Source organism: Aedes albopictus, chromosome 2, assembly GCF_035046485.1.
Source record: "Aedes albopictus strain Foshan chromosome 2, AalbF5, whole genome shotgun sequence".
NCBI lineage: Eukaryota > Metazoa > Arthropoda > Insecta > Diptera > Culicidae > Aedes > Aedes albopictus.
Window position 1 is genome coordinate 323,590,712 of NC_085137.1, and position 18,529 is coordinate 323,609,240.

General features: G+C 39.6%; 1 protein-coding gene across 3 annotated transcripts; it reads right to left on the reverse strand.

Moving 5' to 3' along the window:
* Positions 1–17,560, reverse strand: LOC109417191 (uncharacterized). 3 transcript variants are annotated; one of them, XM_019691320.3, is made up of 3 exons: positions 17,142–17,560; positions 514–774; positions 1–351 (listed from the first exon to the last, which is right to left on the reverse strand). In XM_019691320.3, the coding sequence occupies exons 2-3, from the start codon at positions 763–765 to the stop codon at positions 43–45; spliced, it is 561 nt and encodes a 186-aa protein (XP_019546865.1). In that variant the 5' UTR covers positions 766–774; positions 17,142–17,560; the 3' UTR covers positions 1–42. The 3 variants fall into 3 exon arrangements, with proteins under 3 accessions (XP_019546865.1, XP_029735787.1, XP_019546863.3); XM_029879927.2 differs by having other exon boundaries at positions 17,082–17,560; XM_019691318.3 differs by lacking the exon at positions 17,142–17,560 and adding an exon at positions 16,955–17,020.
* Between the last annotated feature and the right edge of the window lie 969 nt (positions 17,561–18,529).

Here is an 18,529-nt window from a genome sequence, read left to right on the forward strand (position 1 = left end):
TTTTCAAGAACAAAACATTTTTATTCATATATTCCGAACTTTTTATGCGATTGTTCTTGTCACTCTTCGGAAATAGTTTTGCATTTGTCTCATCCGTTTATCCTGCAGTTTAACAATCCAATCCATTTGCCGCTCATGACGGCAGATACCACAGAACTGGCTCGTCATGATATGGAGCGGAGTACGGTAGTATGTTTCCGGATTCGTGTTACATGCATTTTTCTTGTGAGCCCATCGGTGCAGCGCCACTTCGGTAAGCAGGATCAGCATTAGAGCCAATTTGGGCATGATAAAGAGCGGCGGAATCAACAGTAACAGATAACTTGTCTTGTTATAACCAAGGATTATTTCCTGTGAATGGGTGAAATACAGAGGAGCCAATTTAAGTCGTCTTATCCCGCAAATTTTGATGATACGAATAAAAAAAGAAGTGGGTAGGTAACTAACAAATTTGAAATTTTGGCTAACCCTCTCGAAAGTAGCTGCCTGAGCTTATTATCGCTTAACGAATACCTCCTTCAGGTGCATCATCTTCTCCCGACTTGCAAGCGGATAGCTGCTGTTGACTTTCGAAATACAGCCCTGTTTGCGAGCATGGCTTGACTCGTAGTTCCTCAGGTATTGCTTCGGAATGGTGAACTTTGAGCGCTCACGTCGCACCACATACGTAGGTTGAGAACTACTTTCGCCTGTCTCCCGGTCGTAATACAAACCATCGTAATGGAATGCACCAAGTTCCAACTCTCCCGTTTCCTTGTCGAACATTCGGATTTCCTGTGACAAAACGAAAGAAAAAGTTTCAGAAAATTGGCTTTCTAAAAATACCTTCTTAGAAACGTTAGACACTCGTCCATATTGCTGCATATACAACTGAGGTACTAATTAAGTCAATGTCTGTCGTCTGTTACGACGTTTTGCCGGTAGACTCGTCAGATCAAAGGTCACCAATGTGAACCCACTTTACGAGTGGAGTTCATTTTGCTTCTAAAGGAAACCACGCAGAATGCGACAACCGATCACGATACGACGACTAGGCGTAGTTCCTAATTATCAATCCAGTAGAAGTCCGGAATTGGGTGCGAGCGGAAATCGATTTTTCTCCAAATCCATGCGTCAAAACTAATTATTTATTGCTTTGTTTTATTGATGTATGTGACTTTTTTATGCAAAGTGGTAAATCAGATGTCCTAAGAACTGCAGATCCAAGAGATATGACGGGCTAAGTATGTATAGAGTGCGATGAGAGGAATACGAATGTAGGTCAACCCAGAGAGACGCAGGTCAGATTACCGTAAATCAGTGGATGAGTTCAACACTATTCTTTCTGTGTTTGCATTTAGGGGAGTTTTCTCCTCTTCTCTCATGTGAACTTGCCTTCGATCACAACCACGGGGATGCTACGGTGATCTGATTTTGTTGCCGCTTATCATGCGCAACCAGTGCTCACTAATACCAACATTTACTCAATACAGCAGCGGGAGGAAATAAGGAAAAACGCACTCTGGCGAACAAAGTTTTCGAAAAGACGTGTTGTGTTGTGTTTCACAAGCAATTCTCACTCTCTGTAGGAACTTTATCTAAACATCGACTCTCTGAAATTGAAAATTATCAATTAATGCCGATTTTTCATGATCAACACTTTTATGAGATCTAATGTGATGTAAGCGTTTTGCACCGATATCCCTCGTATAAAAGGTAAACATTCAAATTTCACGACTGTGTTGGTGAATATTTTGGCTGGAGCATAAATTTATGCTCCACGTAAGGAGGCACAATCCAACCTGTCAAACTCCATAGTGAAAAAATAGGTTGCCGTCTCCTTGATCACAACCGAATCAAATGCGATTGACGAACTTTATCTTTGACGTACCGTCTGTCCCCGTTGGTTTGAACGACACCTTATGCAAACCATCGAGGTTCATTTTCAATTTGAACTTCTAGTAACCCTGTCGGCATCGAAAAACACACTGATGGTAATCCTTTTTACTGTTTTGTTTTGATTCTGCTTTCCGTTTCACCCCGTTCCAGAATGACGTTTGAACATTTTTTTAGTTTGAACGATGTGCAGATAAACGGGGATCAAATTAAAAAGTGTTCAGATTAGATGCAGTCAAACCAACGAGGGTACACGGTACACATCCATCTTTAACATATGGACTGGACTGAACACTGTAATGACTTCTAATAAGGATTCGTCTGCAGGTTCGCTTTTTAACCTTACTTATATTTGAATCGAACATGACAGTTTTCTCATGAGTTGTTATGTATTTCAAACTTTAGTCAAACTGGAGCCTCAATATTGCAACAACGCAATATGCACGTTGTAATGATACTTATGTACCTCGTCACCCACTTCATGCAATTACATTAGTGGTCTAATAACACTTGGCGCGCTGGCATAGTTCCATCATGCCGCTCAAAGTGTTGCCACAAATAGTGCTTTGTTTGCAAAACACCGTTATCTGGCTGGTGGGGCATGAGAGCCTTAGCTTCAACTGTTAATGCAATCAGAGACTACTCAGACTTAGACGTGGGTGATCCTATATATGAAGGGTTATCCAAAACACGCTGGAGAATTCCCAAAGCGCATTCTAATAAATCTAGTAAGCCTAAGATGCTATTAACAGGAGAAAAATGACAAGATAATATAACATTATATGGTTTATGTAATCTTAAACAATACAACATAACAAAAGAGAATCATTCCAGAACCATTCGATTAAATGTATAACCAGTAGTGAAATTACAATTAAAACAATATATTCACGGTACATTGTATTGTTTGAAACCATACATGTACCATACCATACGATATATTTAAAGCCACGTATCAGTATTTAAAACAATTCATTTACAATAAAATATATGGTTTTGCAAAAATATATATATGGAGAAATTTTTTTTTGTATTGTTACGATACTTAACAACCTGTACACTGAAAGGCGGCTTGCAGTAATGACAAGCATAAAAATGTTTTTAACCCTCGAGCGATCGCGCTGTTGTATTTTGTACAACACGTTGAAAAAATCTCGCTTTTTGTACTCAGCATTAGCGTCGTGCTGACGCAGGTAGTCAACCGCGCGAGTTACGGAAGGTTAAATTGACCATGGTAAAACATAATCATAGACCCACCAACGCTTCTTGTGTGCATTTTGTTTCTTCTCACATCAACCCGTTTGATGATCGAGTGGTAGTGTGTGAGCCTGGTGATGTCAAGGTTCTTGGTTCAAACCCGGTTGCCAACAGAAACTTTTTTTAATTGAAAATCGAGTCCATGGTAAAATTGAAAACATAATTCTGTTGAATTGAAACGAAACTCAGTCTGGCGTTGTGTATTTAAATTGATCCTCAGAATAGTAATTTTCACCGCAAGCCGCCGCTCAGTGTATTATATATTGTAAAAATCTTATTTACAATTCACTGTATGGTGTCTACATTACATTATATTGTTTTTGTATTTTTATTTTCTAGTGGTGTCTATTGTAAAAATATGGTACTAAATAGTACTGTTACACTATACAAGATTCGAGTTTTCTACTGTATTTTTTATTCGGGTAGTGCCTTTGAGAAAGCTTCTTCTTATTATACAATTCAGGCGTTCGATTTGAATAGGTCGTATGTTTGCAGTGATTCCTATGTAGATTCGACTTATTCAAATCGAACGCCAGAATTATTATACAAAGTTGTAGATGAACTTATTTGGAGTAAGTTTACTGAAGAAACCGTTATTGTATCTCTTGATTAAAAAACGTTTCAGGAAGATCCCTGAAATTTCCCAAGAAACAGATCTAGCTGTATAACAGTTTTTCATTTTTTTTTCGAAATATTACTTTTTCACAAAAAGTCATATCCTAAAATGGAGCACATTCATTTAATATCCCTTGGTTACCTTTGAAAGATCATACTCTGTGAACTGCAGGTACATTGTTAGTTAGAATCATTTTATTGAATTTTGAAATACAATTTTTTGCAAAAAAAAGCAGTTGTAACTGAAAATCGATGAGATACGAACTTGGCGTCTTCAATAAAACTGTGAATTTTTGCATGCTCTTAAAATGCCCAGAACAAAGTATTGCGAAATAAGCAACAGGGTAAATCTTGCTGAGACCGTCCCACTATTTACACCATGTCTTCAAAAATGTTTAAGGCGGCGATTTTTTGAAAGTCCTCCCCAAAAAAGTTACTCAAATTGATGGACCCACCATTTTTTGCGGACCCCTCGATTTTGGTCAATTGTTGGCTCATTTAAACCGTTACAACTCGAAAGTTTCTCCAGAAACCACTTCAAAACGAAATGTTGTTGAAAAGAGGAAAGATAGAGGTTCTTTTTGCAGTTATAAAACTTTGGGTCGGCCATACTGATTTCGGCCGCCATTTTGAATTTATATACCAAAACTGTTTTTTCACCATGTTGGCAACCATCAATTTTTAAAATTTTTGCACCTCTTGAAAGCTATGAAAAAAAAACATAAAAAAATAGATGTCATCAAAAGTCATCGACACTTTTATTAATCATGCAACGTTTTCTCCATATATTTCCATGCGCACCGGCAACGACACACAACAGCATAATAGTTTACGCACGTTTACGCTTGCATATGCAAAAAGACAACTGCTGCAAAATTTGGGAAAATCGGAGGGTCGTTCCTGTTTTCAATTGATTCTCAATGTTGTGCTTTTAAAACTTTTTTTAGTATTTTAAAAAGCTGGAAGTTTCAGCTTTTTAATGGAGGATTCAGATTTTAAATAAGTGTTTGTAAACTCTGTGAAATTACGCTGTATTTATGCAAACAACCGGTACCTGGCCCAGCGACATGATTTACAAAACGGCAGGTAACTTTTGATAGGAGAAAAAGACACACGTATAGACAAAATTATTGAGACAGATAAAATTTTTACTTTCCAAAAAAAAAAAAGATCAAACAACTTTTACTTCTTCAAAAGCGCTTCAAAAAATTTATACTTTAAGTTGATCAACTAGTTGTGCATAAGTGGTCCAAATTTGGAAAAGTTTGGGCTATCCTACGTAAGGTTAGAAAGATTCAATAAAAAGGTATAATTATCCGATAGCCAACTTTGAGCTGTTATATCTCCGGATTATTGAATATGTATAATAAATTTTTGAGCATTCATGACTTATACAGAGGATGGCCAAAATGTTTGGGATAGGCAACTTTTTTTTCAACATGCTATAACTTTTCATAGAGTACATCAAAAAATCTCAAATTTTGACTGTTTGCCAACCTATAGAACCGTTCGGGTTAAACACTATTTTTTAGACAACTCATTTTTGAGCTGTCATAAATATCTCGGAAACCAGTGAACCGAATTGAATGAAATTTTAAAAGTACACTAACAATATACAAATCAGGCCAAACATGTCTAAAGGTCCTATCTGCAGAAGAGAGGCTCTCTTTGGTTTCCCTCTCTTTCGTTAATATTTCAGCTGTTTATTTGTATTATGATTGTCTCCGTGCATTGAACGATGGTAAAAACCATCGCCTTTTGATTTGTACTGCAAAAATAGTTGAAAAGTGTACACATTGCAATAATTGAAAGAGAAAGTGAACAAAGAGAGCCTCTCAAATGCAGATAGGACCTATTGAAATGTTTGGCCTGAAATGCTTCACAAACTATTAAACATAGATACTTTTTGAACGTTGAAAAAAGTTATCATGGATAGACACTTTTTTGGATTTTTCTCGAAAAAATGTAATTTTTTTACGTCATTGTCAATAAATTTTAGTGTTGATGTCCAAAGATTTGCCACTTCTGTTCTCAATTTATCTTTAATCAGATATTTTAGAGCCAATTGTTACCTTTTAGAAAGGTTACATTTTGTATGTAATATTTTTTTTCTTTGTACATATTTTCTTATTTGTTTTTGTTAATATCATTATTATTATTATCGCATAACCTAAAAATAAATATTGAATTCAAATTGGTAAACTAGGGATTAAGCCGAATATTCATGAACTGAACGTAAAAAGAATTAGAAACGAAAACTAAATTGATCGAAAGACACCCGCTCCTTGAACATCCCCATTTCCCAAAACCACCCGTAACGCACCCACACGATGATACCAGTAGTCGGAGTTGGCGAAACGATCGCTGGCGACGACGATGACGAAGACGACGCTGGCAAGGGATAAAACCACTGGTCATCGCCCAAACAAGAGGACAGAAGGTGAACAGCAATTAACACAAAAAGTTGTGCCGTTTTAAATATTAAATTGCTTTCTTTTATTCGACCAATTAGTGAACGCATGTGCTATTTGGGCTGCGCAGGCATGTTATGGGGTATTACACACCTTTTGCCGCATCCATGATGTTCGCCTTGTTCTCCGGATCCGCTGGACTAGGCGTTGGGCTGGGCGGACACCCCGGCGGAGAGCCCTGCGACGTGGTCCGGAAGCACCATTTCCAGAGGTGATCTTCAAACGCAGGCAATTTTATCCGTCCTAAAGGGGTTGGCACACACAAGCAGATTTCCCACGTGACTCCGCTCCGATTCGCCAAGGGTCCTTGCGCGACAGTCGGGCCAAAATCAAAAAGGCGAGATGGCACACCGACTACCGCTTCTCCGAACTCGCTAAATTTGACCGGGCACTTCCGTCCAGTCGGGCCAAGGAGGAAAGATGGCACACCGACTCTCACCTTGATGAAATCACAATGGCCGGCGGGACATGCGGCACTCCGGTTGGCGTCCTCACGAGACTTGTACAGGCTAAACGACCGTCGGGCCAAAAGGGCGGATGGCACACCGACACTGGTCTTAATGCACTTGATGATAGCGGTACTCCGATTGGCGTCCTCACGAAATTTTCACAGGTTAAGCGACCGTCCGTCGGGCCAAAAGGGACGGATGGCACACCGACTCTCGCCTTCGAATCACAATGGCCGACAACAAAGGCAGCACTTCGGCGTTTTGCTTCACGGGTTGGTTAATGCCGGACGAACCAGACGAAAACACGGCACTTCGAGAAGATTTTACTTGGTAGGCACCCGGAATCACGTACCGGTCACAATCCGCTCAGATCATTCCACAAAATCAGCTTAACAATTAACAAGAGGAGGGCCACAATCTCCCGGTGGACAGTCTCTATTATTGATTGTTACGTGATTTTGTGGGAAAGAGTTCCTCTACATGGACAAAATCATTCCACAAAATCAGCTTAACAATTAACAAGAGGAGGGCCACTAAAACAAATCCATTTCCCCTTCGTCCCCTAAAAAAAAAAAACATTTTTTTTTATCTGGAGTGAGGGATGAATGTTACCTTTTAGAAAGGTTACATTTTGTATGTAATATTTTTTTTCTTTGTACATATTTTCTTATTTGTTTTTGTTAATATCATTATTATTATTATCGCATAACCTAAAAATAAATATTGAATTCAAATTGGTAAACTAGGGATTAAGCCGAATATTCATGAACTGAACGTAAAAAGAATTAGAAACGAAAACTAAATTGATCGAAAGACACCCGCTCCTTGAACATCCCCATTTCCCAAAACCACCCGTAACGCACCCACACGATGATACCAGTAGTCGGAGTTGGCGAAACGATCGCTGGCGACGACGATGACGAAGACGACGCTGGCAAGGGATAAAACCACTGGTCATCGCCCAAACAAGAGGACAGAAGGTGAACAGCAATTAACACAAAAAGTTGTGCCGTTTTAAATATTAAATTGCTTTCTTTTATTCGACCAATTAGTGAACGCGTGTGCTGGATTTTGGTGGAGTAATCTGAGCGGATTGTGACCGGTACGTGATTCCGGGTGCCTACCAAGTAAAATCTTCTCGAAGTGCCGTTTTGCTTCACGGGTTGGTTAATGCCGGACGAACCAGACGAAAACACGGCACTTCGAGAAGATTTTACTTGGTAGGCACCCGGAATCACGTACCGGTCACAATCCGCTCAGATTACTCCACCAAAATCCAGCACACGCGTTCACTAATTGGTCGAATAAAAGAAAGCAATTTAATATTTAAAACGGCACAACTTTTTGTGTTAATTGCTGTTCACCTTCTGTCCTCTTGTTTGGGCGATGACCAGTGGTTTTATCCCTTGCCAGCGTCGTCTTCGTCATCGTCGTCGCCAGCGATCGTTTCGCCAACTCCGACTACTGGTATCATCGTGTGGGTGCGTTACGGGTGGTTTTGGGAAATGGGGATGTTCAAGGAGCGGGTGTCTTTCGATCAATTTAGTTTTCGTTTCTAATTCTTTTTACGTTCAGTTCATGAATATTCGGCTTAATCCCTAGTTTACCAATTTGAATTCAATATTTATTTTTAGGTTATGCGATAATAATAATAATGATATTAACAAAAACAAATAAGAAAATATGTACAAAGAAAAAAAATATTACATACAAAATGTAACCTTTCTAAAAGGTAACATTCATCCCTCACTCCAGATAAAAAAAAATGTTTTTTTTTTTTTAGGGGACGAAGGGGAAATGGATTTGTTTTAGTGGCCCTCCTCTTGTTAATTGTTAAGCTGATTTTGTGGAATGATTTTGTCCATGTAGAGGAACTCTTTCCCACAAAATCACGTAACAATCAATAATAGAGACTGTCCACCGGGAGATTGTGGCCCTCCTCTTGTTAATTGTTAAGCTGATTTTGTGGAATGATCTGAGCGGATTGTGACCGGTACGTGATTCCGGGTGCCTACCAAGTAAAATCTTCTCGAAGTGCCGTGTTTTCGTCTGGTTCGTCCGGCATTAACCAACCCGTGAAGCAAAACGCCGAAGTGCTGCCTTTGTTGTCGGCCATTGTGATTCGAAGGCGAGAGTCGGTGTGCCATCCGTCCCTTTTGGCCCGACGGACGGTCGCTTAACCTGTGAAAATTTCGTGAGGACGCCAATCGGAGTACCGCTATCATCAAGTGCATTAAGACCAGTGTCGGTGTGCCATCCGCCCTTTTGGCCCGACGGTCGTTTAGCCTGTACAAGTCTCGTGAGGACGCCAACCGGAGTGCCGCATGTCCCGCCGGCCATTGTGATTTCATCAAGGTGAGAGTCGGTGTGCCATCTTTCCTCCTTGGCCCGACTGGACGGAAGTGCCCGGTCAAATTTAGCGAGTTCGGAGAAGCGGTAGTCGGTGTGCCATCTCGCCTTTTTGATTTTGGCCCGACTGTCGCGCAAGGACCCTTGGCGAATCGGAGCGGAGTCACGTGGGAAATCTGCTTGTGTGTGCCAACCCCTTTAGGACGGATAAAATTGCCTGCGTTTGAAGATCACCTCTGGAAATGGTGCTTCCGGACCACGTCGCAGGGCTCTCCGCCGGGGTGTCCGCCCAGCCCAACGCCTAGTCCAGCGGATCCGGAGAACAAGGCGAACATCATGGATGCGGCAAAAGGTGTGTAATACCCCATTTCATTCTTTTCCCAATGTCCGTGTTTCCACGAAAATTGCATGAAATTAAAACAAAAATGAATATGTGAAACTAGAAATTTTACGATTTTCCCTTATTTTTACCACTCAATCCCTTTCACTATCTCAAAATAGTTTGGTCCACTTTAGCTGCATTTTGACGTAGGACTACGTCGGGTTTTTTTTAAGGGAAGTTCTTCCGTTATTCCTCCAATTTCTCCCTGGAGTCTTGTTAAACGACCCTGAGGCCCAGGAAAAAGTCTGGGTGGCCACAATAGGGTGGCCCCAAAAAGTAAGTTCTAACAATTGGCGCCCAACGTGGGGCCAATTGTTAGAACTTACTTTTTGGGGCCACCCTATTGTGGCCACCCAGACTTTTTCCTGGGCCTCAGGGTCGTTTAACAAGACTCCAGGGAGAAATTGGAGGAATAACGGAAGAACTTCCCTTAAAAAAAACCCGACGTAGTCCTACGTCAAAATGCAGCTAAAGTGGACCAAACTATTTTGAGATAGTGAAAGGGATTGAGTGGTAAAAATAAGGGAAAATCGTAAAATTTCTAGTTTCACATATTCATTTTTGTTTTAATTTCATGCAATTTTCGTGGAAACACGGACATTGGGAAAAGAATGAAATGGGGTATTACACACCTTTTGCCGCATCCATGATGTTCGCCTTGTTCTCCGGATCCGCTGGACTAGGCGTTGGGCTGGGCGGACACCCCGGCGGAGAGCCCTGCGACGTGGTCCGGAAGCACCATTTCCAGAGGTGATCTTCAAACGCAGGCAATTTTATCCGTCCTAAAGGGGTTGGCACACACAAGCAGATTTCCCACGTGACTCCGCTCCGATTCGCCAAGGGTCCTTGCGCGACAGTCGGGCCAAAATCAAAAAGGCGAGATGGCACACCGACTACCGCTTCTCCGAACTCGCTAAATTTGACCGGGCACTTCCGTCCAGTCGGGCCAAGGAGGAAAGATGGCACACCGACTCTCACCTTGATGAAATCACAATGGCCGGCGGGACATGCGGCACTCCGGTTGGCGTCCTCACGAGACTTGTACAGGCTAAACGACCGTCGGGCCAAAAGGGCGGATGGCACACCGACACTGGTCTTAATGCACTTGATGATAGCGGTACTCCGATTGGCGTCCTCACGAAATTTTCACAGGTTAAGCGACCGTCCGTCGGGCCAAAAGGGACGGATGGCACACCGACTCTCGCCTTCGAATCACAATGGCCGACAACAAAGGCAGCACTTCGGCGTTTTGCTTCACGGGTTGGTTAATGCCGGACGAACCAGACGAAAACACGGCACTTCGAGAAGATTTTACTTGGTAGGCACCCGGAATCACGTACCGGTCACAATCCGCTCAGATTACTCCACCAAAATCCAGCACACGCGTTCACTAATTGGTCGAATAAAAGAAAGCAATTTAATATTTAAAACGGCACAACTTTTTGTGTTAATTGCTGTTCACCTTCTGTCCTCTTGTTTGGGCGATGACCAGTGGTTTTATCCCTTGCCAGCGTCGTCTTCGTCATCGTCGTCGCCAGCGATCGTTTCGCCAACTCCGACTACTGGTATCATCGTGTGGGTGCGTTACGGGTGGTTTTGGGAAATGGGGATGTTCAAGGAGCGGGTGTCTTTCGATCAATTTAGTTTTCGTTTCTAATTCTTTTTACGTTCAGTTCATGAATATTCGGCTTAATCCCTAGTTTACCAATTTGAATTCAATATTTATTTTTAGGTTATGCGATAATAATAATAATGATATTAACAAAAACAAATAAGAAAATATGTACAAAGAAAAAAAATATTACATACAAAATGTAACCTTTCTAAAAGGTAACATTCATCCCTCACTCCAGATAAAAAAAAATGTTTTTTTTTTTTTAGGGGACGAAGGGGAAAGTGGCCCTCCTCTTGTTAATTGTTAAGCTGATTTTGTGGAATGATTTTGTCCATGTAGAGGAACTCTTTCCCACAAAATCACGTAACAATCAATAATAGAGACTGTCCACCGGGAGATTGTGGCCCTCCTCTTGTTAATTGTTAAGCTGATTTTGTGGAATGATCTGAGCGGATTGTGACCGGTACGTGATTCCGGGTGCCTACCAAGTAAAATCTTCTCGAAGTGCCGTGTTTTCGTCTGGTTCGTCCGGCATTAACCAACCCGTGAAGCAAAACGCCGAAGTGCTGCCTTTGTTGTCGGCCATTGTGATTCGAAGGCGAGAGTCGGTGTGCCATCCGTCCCTTTTGGCCCGACGGACGGTCGCTTAACCTGTGAAAATTTCGTGAGGACGCCAATCGGAGTACCGCTATCATCAAGTGCATTAAGACCAGTGTCGGTGTGCCATCCGCCCTTTTGGCCCGACGGTCGTTTAGCCTGTACAAGTCTCGTGAGGACGCCAACCGGAGTGCCGCATGTCCCGCCGGCCATTGTGATTTCATCAAGGTGAGAGTCGGTGTGCCATCTTTCCTCCTTGGCCCGACTGGACGGAAGTGCCCGGTCAAATTTAGCGAGTTCGGAGAAGCGGTAGTCGGTGTGCCATCTCGCCTTTTTGATTTTGGCCCGACTGTCGCGCAAGGACCCTTGGCGAATCGGAGCGGAGTCACGTGGGAAATCTGCTTGTGTGTGCCAACCCCTTTAGGACGGATAAAATTGCCTGCGTTTGAAGATCACCTCTGGAAATGGTGCTTCCGGACCACGTCGCAGGGCTCTCCGCCGGGGTGTCCGCCCAGCCCAACGCCTAGTCCAGCGGATCCGGAGAACAAGGCGAACATCATGGATGCGGCAAAAGGTGTGTAATACCCCATTTCATTCTTTTCCCAATGTCCGTGTTTCCACGAAAATTGCATGAAATTAAAACAAAAATGAATATGTGAAACTAGAAATTTTACGATTTTCCCTTATTTTTACCACTCAATCCCTTTCACTATCTCAAAATAGTTTGGTCCACTTTAGCTGCATTTTGACGTAGGACTACGTCGGGTTTTTTTTAAGGGAAGTTCTTCCGTTATTCCTCCAATTTCTCCCTGGAGTCTTGTTAAACGACCCTGAGGCCCAGGAAAAAGTCTGGGTGGCCACAATAGGGTGGCCCCAAAAAGTAAGTTCTAACACAATTTAGCTTAAAGGAAGAACACATTTAGAAATTTTTGTGTGGTACTGTAAATTTGACTTATTTTCCTCTATATGGGTAAAAATTTCAACCCGCCCGGATAAAAACTAACCATAGGGTGTTTGGTGAAAACCATTCTTGCACCATACAGTGTACCAGCCACAATAATGTATATTGTAATGAAATGGTTTACTAAAAGCTTCGCACATTGTAGCTACTATACATTTACATTCGATCTTTATGTAACAATATATTATACTGTTTTTCTTACGTTTGAACCATTCACTTTTCCGAAACATTCTTATTCCGTGCATTATTAATTATTTATTCAGTTTTAGATTTTTTCCGTGCTTTGTTTTATTGATGTCTGTGACTTTTTTGATGCAAAGGAAAGGAAAGAAAAAAAGTAAATAAGTTGAAACATCAATTTAAAAGTAAAAAGAAAATCGCGTTAAGTACTGTTCCTTTGAATTCCACTAAGAATCAAAGGAACAGTACTTAACGCGATTTTATTTTACTTACGGATATTCCCCTAACAAGCCCAGGTTAATCATCATCATTAATTTAAAGTCAATTAAATGTTTAAATAAGTAGTAAACCAGATCTCTTAAGAACTGCAGATCCAAGAGATATGGTGGACTAGGTATGTAGAGTGCGATGAGAGGAATACGATTGACGTACTTTATCGTAGAGCCATCTTTAACATATGGACTGGACTGAATACTGAAAGAAATTCTAACATAGGTTCATCTGTGGGTTCGCTTTTTAACCTAACTTATACTTGAATCGAACTTGACAGTTTTCTCATGAGTTGTTATGTATTTCCCCGTGTATTTCAAACTTAAGTCAAACTGGAGCCTCAATATTGCAATAACGGTTAAGCACGCTGTAATGATACTTATGTACCTCGTCACCCACTTCATGCAACTACATTAGTGGTCTAATAATACTTAGCGCGCTCGGCATAGTTCCATCATGCCGCTCAAAGTGTTGCCACAAATAATGCTTAGTTTGCGAAACCCAGTTATCTGGCTGGTGGGGCATGGGAGCCTAAGCTGCAACTGTTAATGCAATCAGAGACTACTCAGACAAACGTGGGCGATCCAATATGAGGGGTTATCCAAAACGCTCTGGAGAATTCCCAAAGCGCATTCTCATAATGCTAGTAAGCCTAAGATGCCATTAACGAGAGGAAAATGACAAGATAATATAACATTATATGGTTTATGTAATGTAAACCAATACAACATAACAAAAGAGAACCATTCCAAAACCATTTAATTAAATGTATAACCAGTAGTGAAACTACAATTAAAAACAATATATTTACGGTACATTTTATTGTTTGAAACCATATGTGTACCATACAATGTACGGTATATTAAAACCCACATATCAGTATTTATAACAATTCATTTACAATATAATGTATGGTTTTGCAAAAAAATATATATGGAGAAAAATATTTTTTTATATTGTTACGATACTTAACCACCCGTATAGTAGTTTGTAAAAATCGTATTTACAATTTACTGTATTGGGTTCTACATTACATTTTATTGTTTTTGTATTTTTATTTTTACAGTGGTGTCTATTGTAAAAATATGGTTTTAAATAGTACTGTTACAATACAACGTTCGGTTTTTCTACTGTATTTTTTATTCGGGCGGTATTACTTAACTCGCCATGGAAAAATATTACATTTTATAACGTTGTATTAAGTATCAATATATTGTTGATAAACTTTAAAAAATTAGTGCAATATGACAAGGGCTTGCATTTTTGTCGAAGATTACTACGCTTAAAACAGTTGTTCGACCTGTTTTTTAGCAGAGGATATTTCTAGAGAGTGTTGAATGAGTTACGAGATTATTGATAGGCATACTAGTTGGATTACTTCTGAGATCTTCAAGAACATCAAGTGAAGATGCGTTGCAAATTCCTTGCGTGCATGATAGATTTCAAAGAAAATACATATTCTTGCGGAGCTTTTGTTAGATGTTTCATATTTGTGTTTGCGAAGCTTTGGATTCCTTTAAAAATCAACTGACCCCCAACGACAATCATCACCTTTCTTTTTTTTATTTCCACATAGTGTATGTAAAGTGAAGACCAAGGTGAAGACAGAATTTACACGTGTCGCGGTGCACTTGCCAAAGCTTTACGATGAATCAAGTGCACCGCGGTGCACGATTCTAAAACCCCTGGTGTACAGTAATGAGCATGCCAAACGGCTTCAGCTCCGTGGTTACCCCATCTTTACATGTTTGTGATCGATAGAATAGTTTTGTACTAGCAAAAGAAAGCAATCATTATTCTCTTTGTGTACGATCTACATGATTTGCAAATTAATCGTTAACCTAGGGCCTGTCCATAAACTACGTAGACTCAGATGGGGGAAGGGGGGTTTAGGCAAAAGTCTACGCTCCATACAAATTTTCAAATTTTTGTATGAACAAAAGTCTACGGATTAATTTTCTGTAAACAACTTTTTGTTTTGTTCACGTGAACACAGATGTATTGGTATTATGGGTATTACACAGAAGGGTGGCGTACGTTATCGCTTTGCAAACTTCCGACTTAAATGATTGAATTGAGTGTTATACTATGTAGGGGAGAGTGTTAAAAAAGCACACTTTAAAGTTTTTCAACAAATTTTCTCTTTTATTTGGGTATGATTGTTTATGTTATGAGCTACACACTTACTTCAGAGTCACTTGTTCGGCTGTTCTATTTTCGGTAAAAGTTCGGATTACCGAAGTTCAGCACAGTTTTACCGAAGTTCGGCTATTTTTTACCGAACGTTCGGTAAACATTACCAATGATTCAGTAGAGTTTACCGAACGTTCGGTAATTTTTTGACGAACTGCGGTAATATGTTGCTGAATATTCGGTAATCTGAACTTTTACCGAAAATAGAATAGCTGAATACGGTACTTTATTTTAAGTGTGTAGGCCGAAAAATCTGGACACAGAGAATGCAATGAAAATTTTACCCTTTTTAATGGATCTCGCTACATTTTATAAAAAGATTTCCAACGCACAGATTTCAAAATTTTTGATCTATTCAACCTGAGTTAGTTGAAATCACAAATTTCGGCATGCTCTTGATTCCTTCAATATGGCATGGAGGATTTTTCTTTTAAATTAACGCCAATTAAAAGAAACAATAGGGGAATTCACTAAACAGCGTAAGCAGCTGTGTAAACATTATCCTGTATGAACATCACGATCACCATGACAATCTTTGATTAATTAATTCGCAATTTTATGAAACTTTTCACTACGTGACTTACGCATCAGTTTACGCTGTTAGTTAATCCCACTAACAATTTATTTTGCAAAATGATTTTGAATATTACATGAAAAATCGAAATTGTATTAAAATATAAGTCGCACATTGTATGATGCAATGATGAAATTGTAAGCAATACAACAAAAAATGAATTACTATCGTATCACTAAGATATTATTTGCACTACGACGGGACAACCCTAAAAGGTCATAAAAACGGTACTGTCCCGTTGAATACGGGACGTATGATCAGCCTATCGATAGAGCATTTTTGTACTAGCAAAAGAAAGCAATCAATATTCTCTTTGTGTACGATCTACATGATTTGCAAATAAAACGTTAACATATAAATTTTCTGTAAACAACTTTTTGTTTTGTTCACGTGAACACAGATGTATTGGTATTATAGGTATAACACAGAAGGGTGGCGTCCGTTATCGCTTTGCCAACCTCCGACTGAAATGTTTGAACCAAGTGTTATACTATGTAGGGGAGAGTGTTAAAAAAGTACACTTTAAAGTTTTTCAACAAATTTTCTCTTTTATTTGTATATGATTGTTTATGTTATAAGCTAGTTCAAACATGTGGACACAGAGAATACAATGAAATTTTACGCTTTTTAATAGATCTCGCAGACATTTTAGAAAAAGATTTCTAACGAACAGATTTCAACGATTTTGGTCTATTCAACCTGAATTAGTTGAAATACAAGTTTTGGCATGCCAATGATTTTTTTAATGCTGCATGGAAGATTTTTCTTTTAAATTAACGCCAATTAAAAGAAACAATAGGGGAATTCACTAAACAGCGTAAGCCGCTGTGTAAACATTATCCTGTATGAACATCGCGATCACCAAGACAATCTATGATTATTTAATTCGCAATTTCATGAAACATTTCACTACGTGACTTACGCAGCATTTTACGCTGTTTAGTTAATCACACTAACAATGTATTTTGCAACATGAATTTGAATATTACATGAAAAACCGAAATTGTATTAAAATATAAGTCGCACATTGTATGATGCAATGATGAAATTGTAAACAATACAACAAAAAATGAATTACTATCGTACCACAAAGATATTATTTGCATGTTTGCTCATTTTAATTACAGCCGATTAAATTCGGTACGACCATTAAGCTCTTTTCTCACCAATGCAGTAATTTTTATCAAGTTAGTAAAATGGCGAACAATAATTATCATTTCGCATTGCGCTCATTAGTCAAAAGGAAACCATGAGTATCTAATGCCAGGCCAGATCTGATCTATGACTATTTACCTGCTTGTAGGGTTGATTGCTACTTCAAAGTAAGCTGTATTTCCGGAACAACCACGATACCAACTGATGATGAGCAGCGAGGCTTATCTTTGGATGACGTCACTAACTATTCAAACGAAACTGGCACTGTTTGCGGCCTGGGTTGTGAAATTGTCCAACTTCTTTCGCACTTTTTACCATCGGTACGTTAAACAGTCCTTCACTATTTCCGAGCACTGGATTCGTTCAGCACTTCACTAATTGTAAAAGTTTTCGTACAGTCTTTTCTTTACAATAATCAGTCTATATAACCTTAGTAATATAAATGAAAATGCACATAAATCTCCTTAATTATATTCTGGAACAACAAAAAAAAACTACATTTCCAGCGCAATCAACTTAATCGATGGATTCTTTGCCTATGCGAGTGGAAGCAATAAATTGAATGAAACTCAACTGCGCAGCTGAACGTGCATTTCACGACTGATTCATCGTAGTCGTTCGTACGACGAAAGCTTGCGACTACCAACAAGCACGCAAATATTTACTCGACAATTTGATTGTCTGTAACTACACCGCGAATACACGCGAGGGCTGCCGCGAAATTTTTCGACTGGTTTTGAGGAGAATAAGGTGAGAACAAAAAATAGGGCAGTCATTCATGAAGCAGGGCGAAAGATTAACGTTCCTTAGCTTCAGCATTTAAATCAAATGTGGAACCACCCTACCAACTGTGTGCACTACCAAATTTGGAAAATACGTGATTGAAGACAAACAAACTGCCTTAGAGATGATTTCACATGTTCAGCAGTGTCCACTAAGTACCGCATATCTTATTTCCCACATTTGTTTTAGTGAAGTCAGTTAAACAAAAACGTTGATAAGTTAACGATACCGGTCAGTTATCAGTTGTTGTTTTATTACTATTTTTATATCGGAAGGTGCGGGGCACGGTATCAGATGGAAAAAGTATTGTGTGGCCCCAAGAACAACAAGCATATCTTTGACCTGGCACCTCTAAATGGATGGAGAGTCACTACTAGCAGATTAAAAACTAGCTATTTTGTTCTTCTTTTTGCACAAAGGAAAGATATATTCAAAAGTTTAACTCCACAGCTACAAACATTTAACTTGAATTCATCAAGTAATAGTAGACATATTTCACCTATGAGAGATGTTTAAAAAAATGGATCAGATGGGGTTATGTATTTGTTGTTGAATAGATTGAGAAAAGGAGCCGTCATTTTCGTGGTCGGATGGTGCTATACAAATTTTGGAAGCATAACTTCCAGCGTACGTTTCAGGTTTGGCCGATAATGATAGAACATGCTTGTCTGGCAAAACTAATTAGGCTGATACGCGCATGGCTGAATGGATTAAAATCAAGTGTTCGGATCGCAGACAATGTGTCTCCTCTGTTTGTGACCTTGGATGGATTTAAGAAAAGCAGGATGATGCTTCTTCAAATT

Coding starts and splice junctions, on each gene's coding strand:
- LOC109417191 (XM_019691318.3), bottom strand. CDS start 17,005: ATGATAATTATTGTTCGCCATTTTACTAACTTGATAAAAATTACTGCA. Junction 775..16,954: donor TGATAAAAATTACTGCATTG/GTGAGAAAAGAG, acceptor GTTTTGTCACAG/GAAATCCGAATGTTCGACAA. Junction 352..513: donor AGATGATGCACCTGAAGGAG/GTATTCGTTAAG, acceptor ACCCATTCACAG/GAAATAATCCTTGGTTATAA.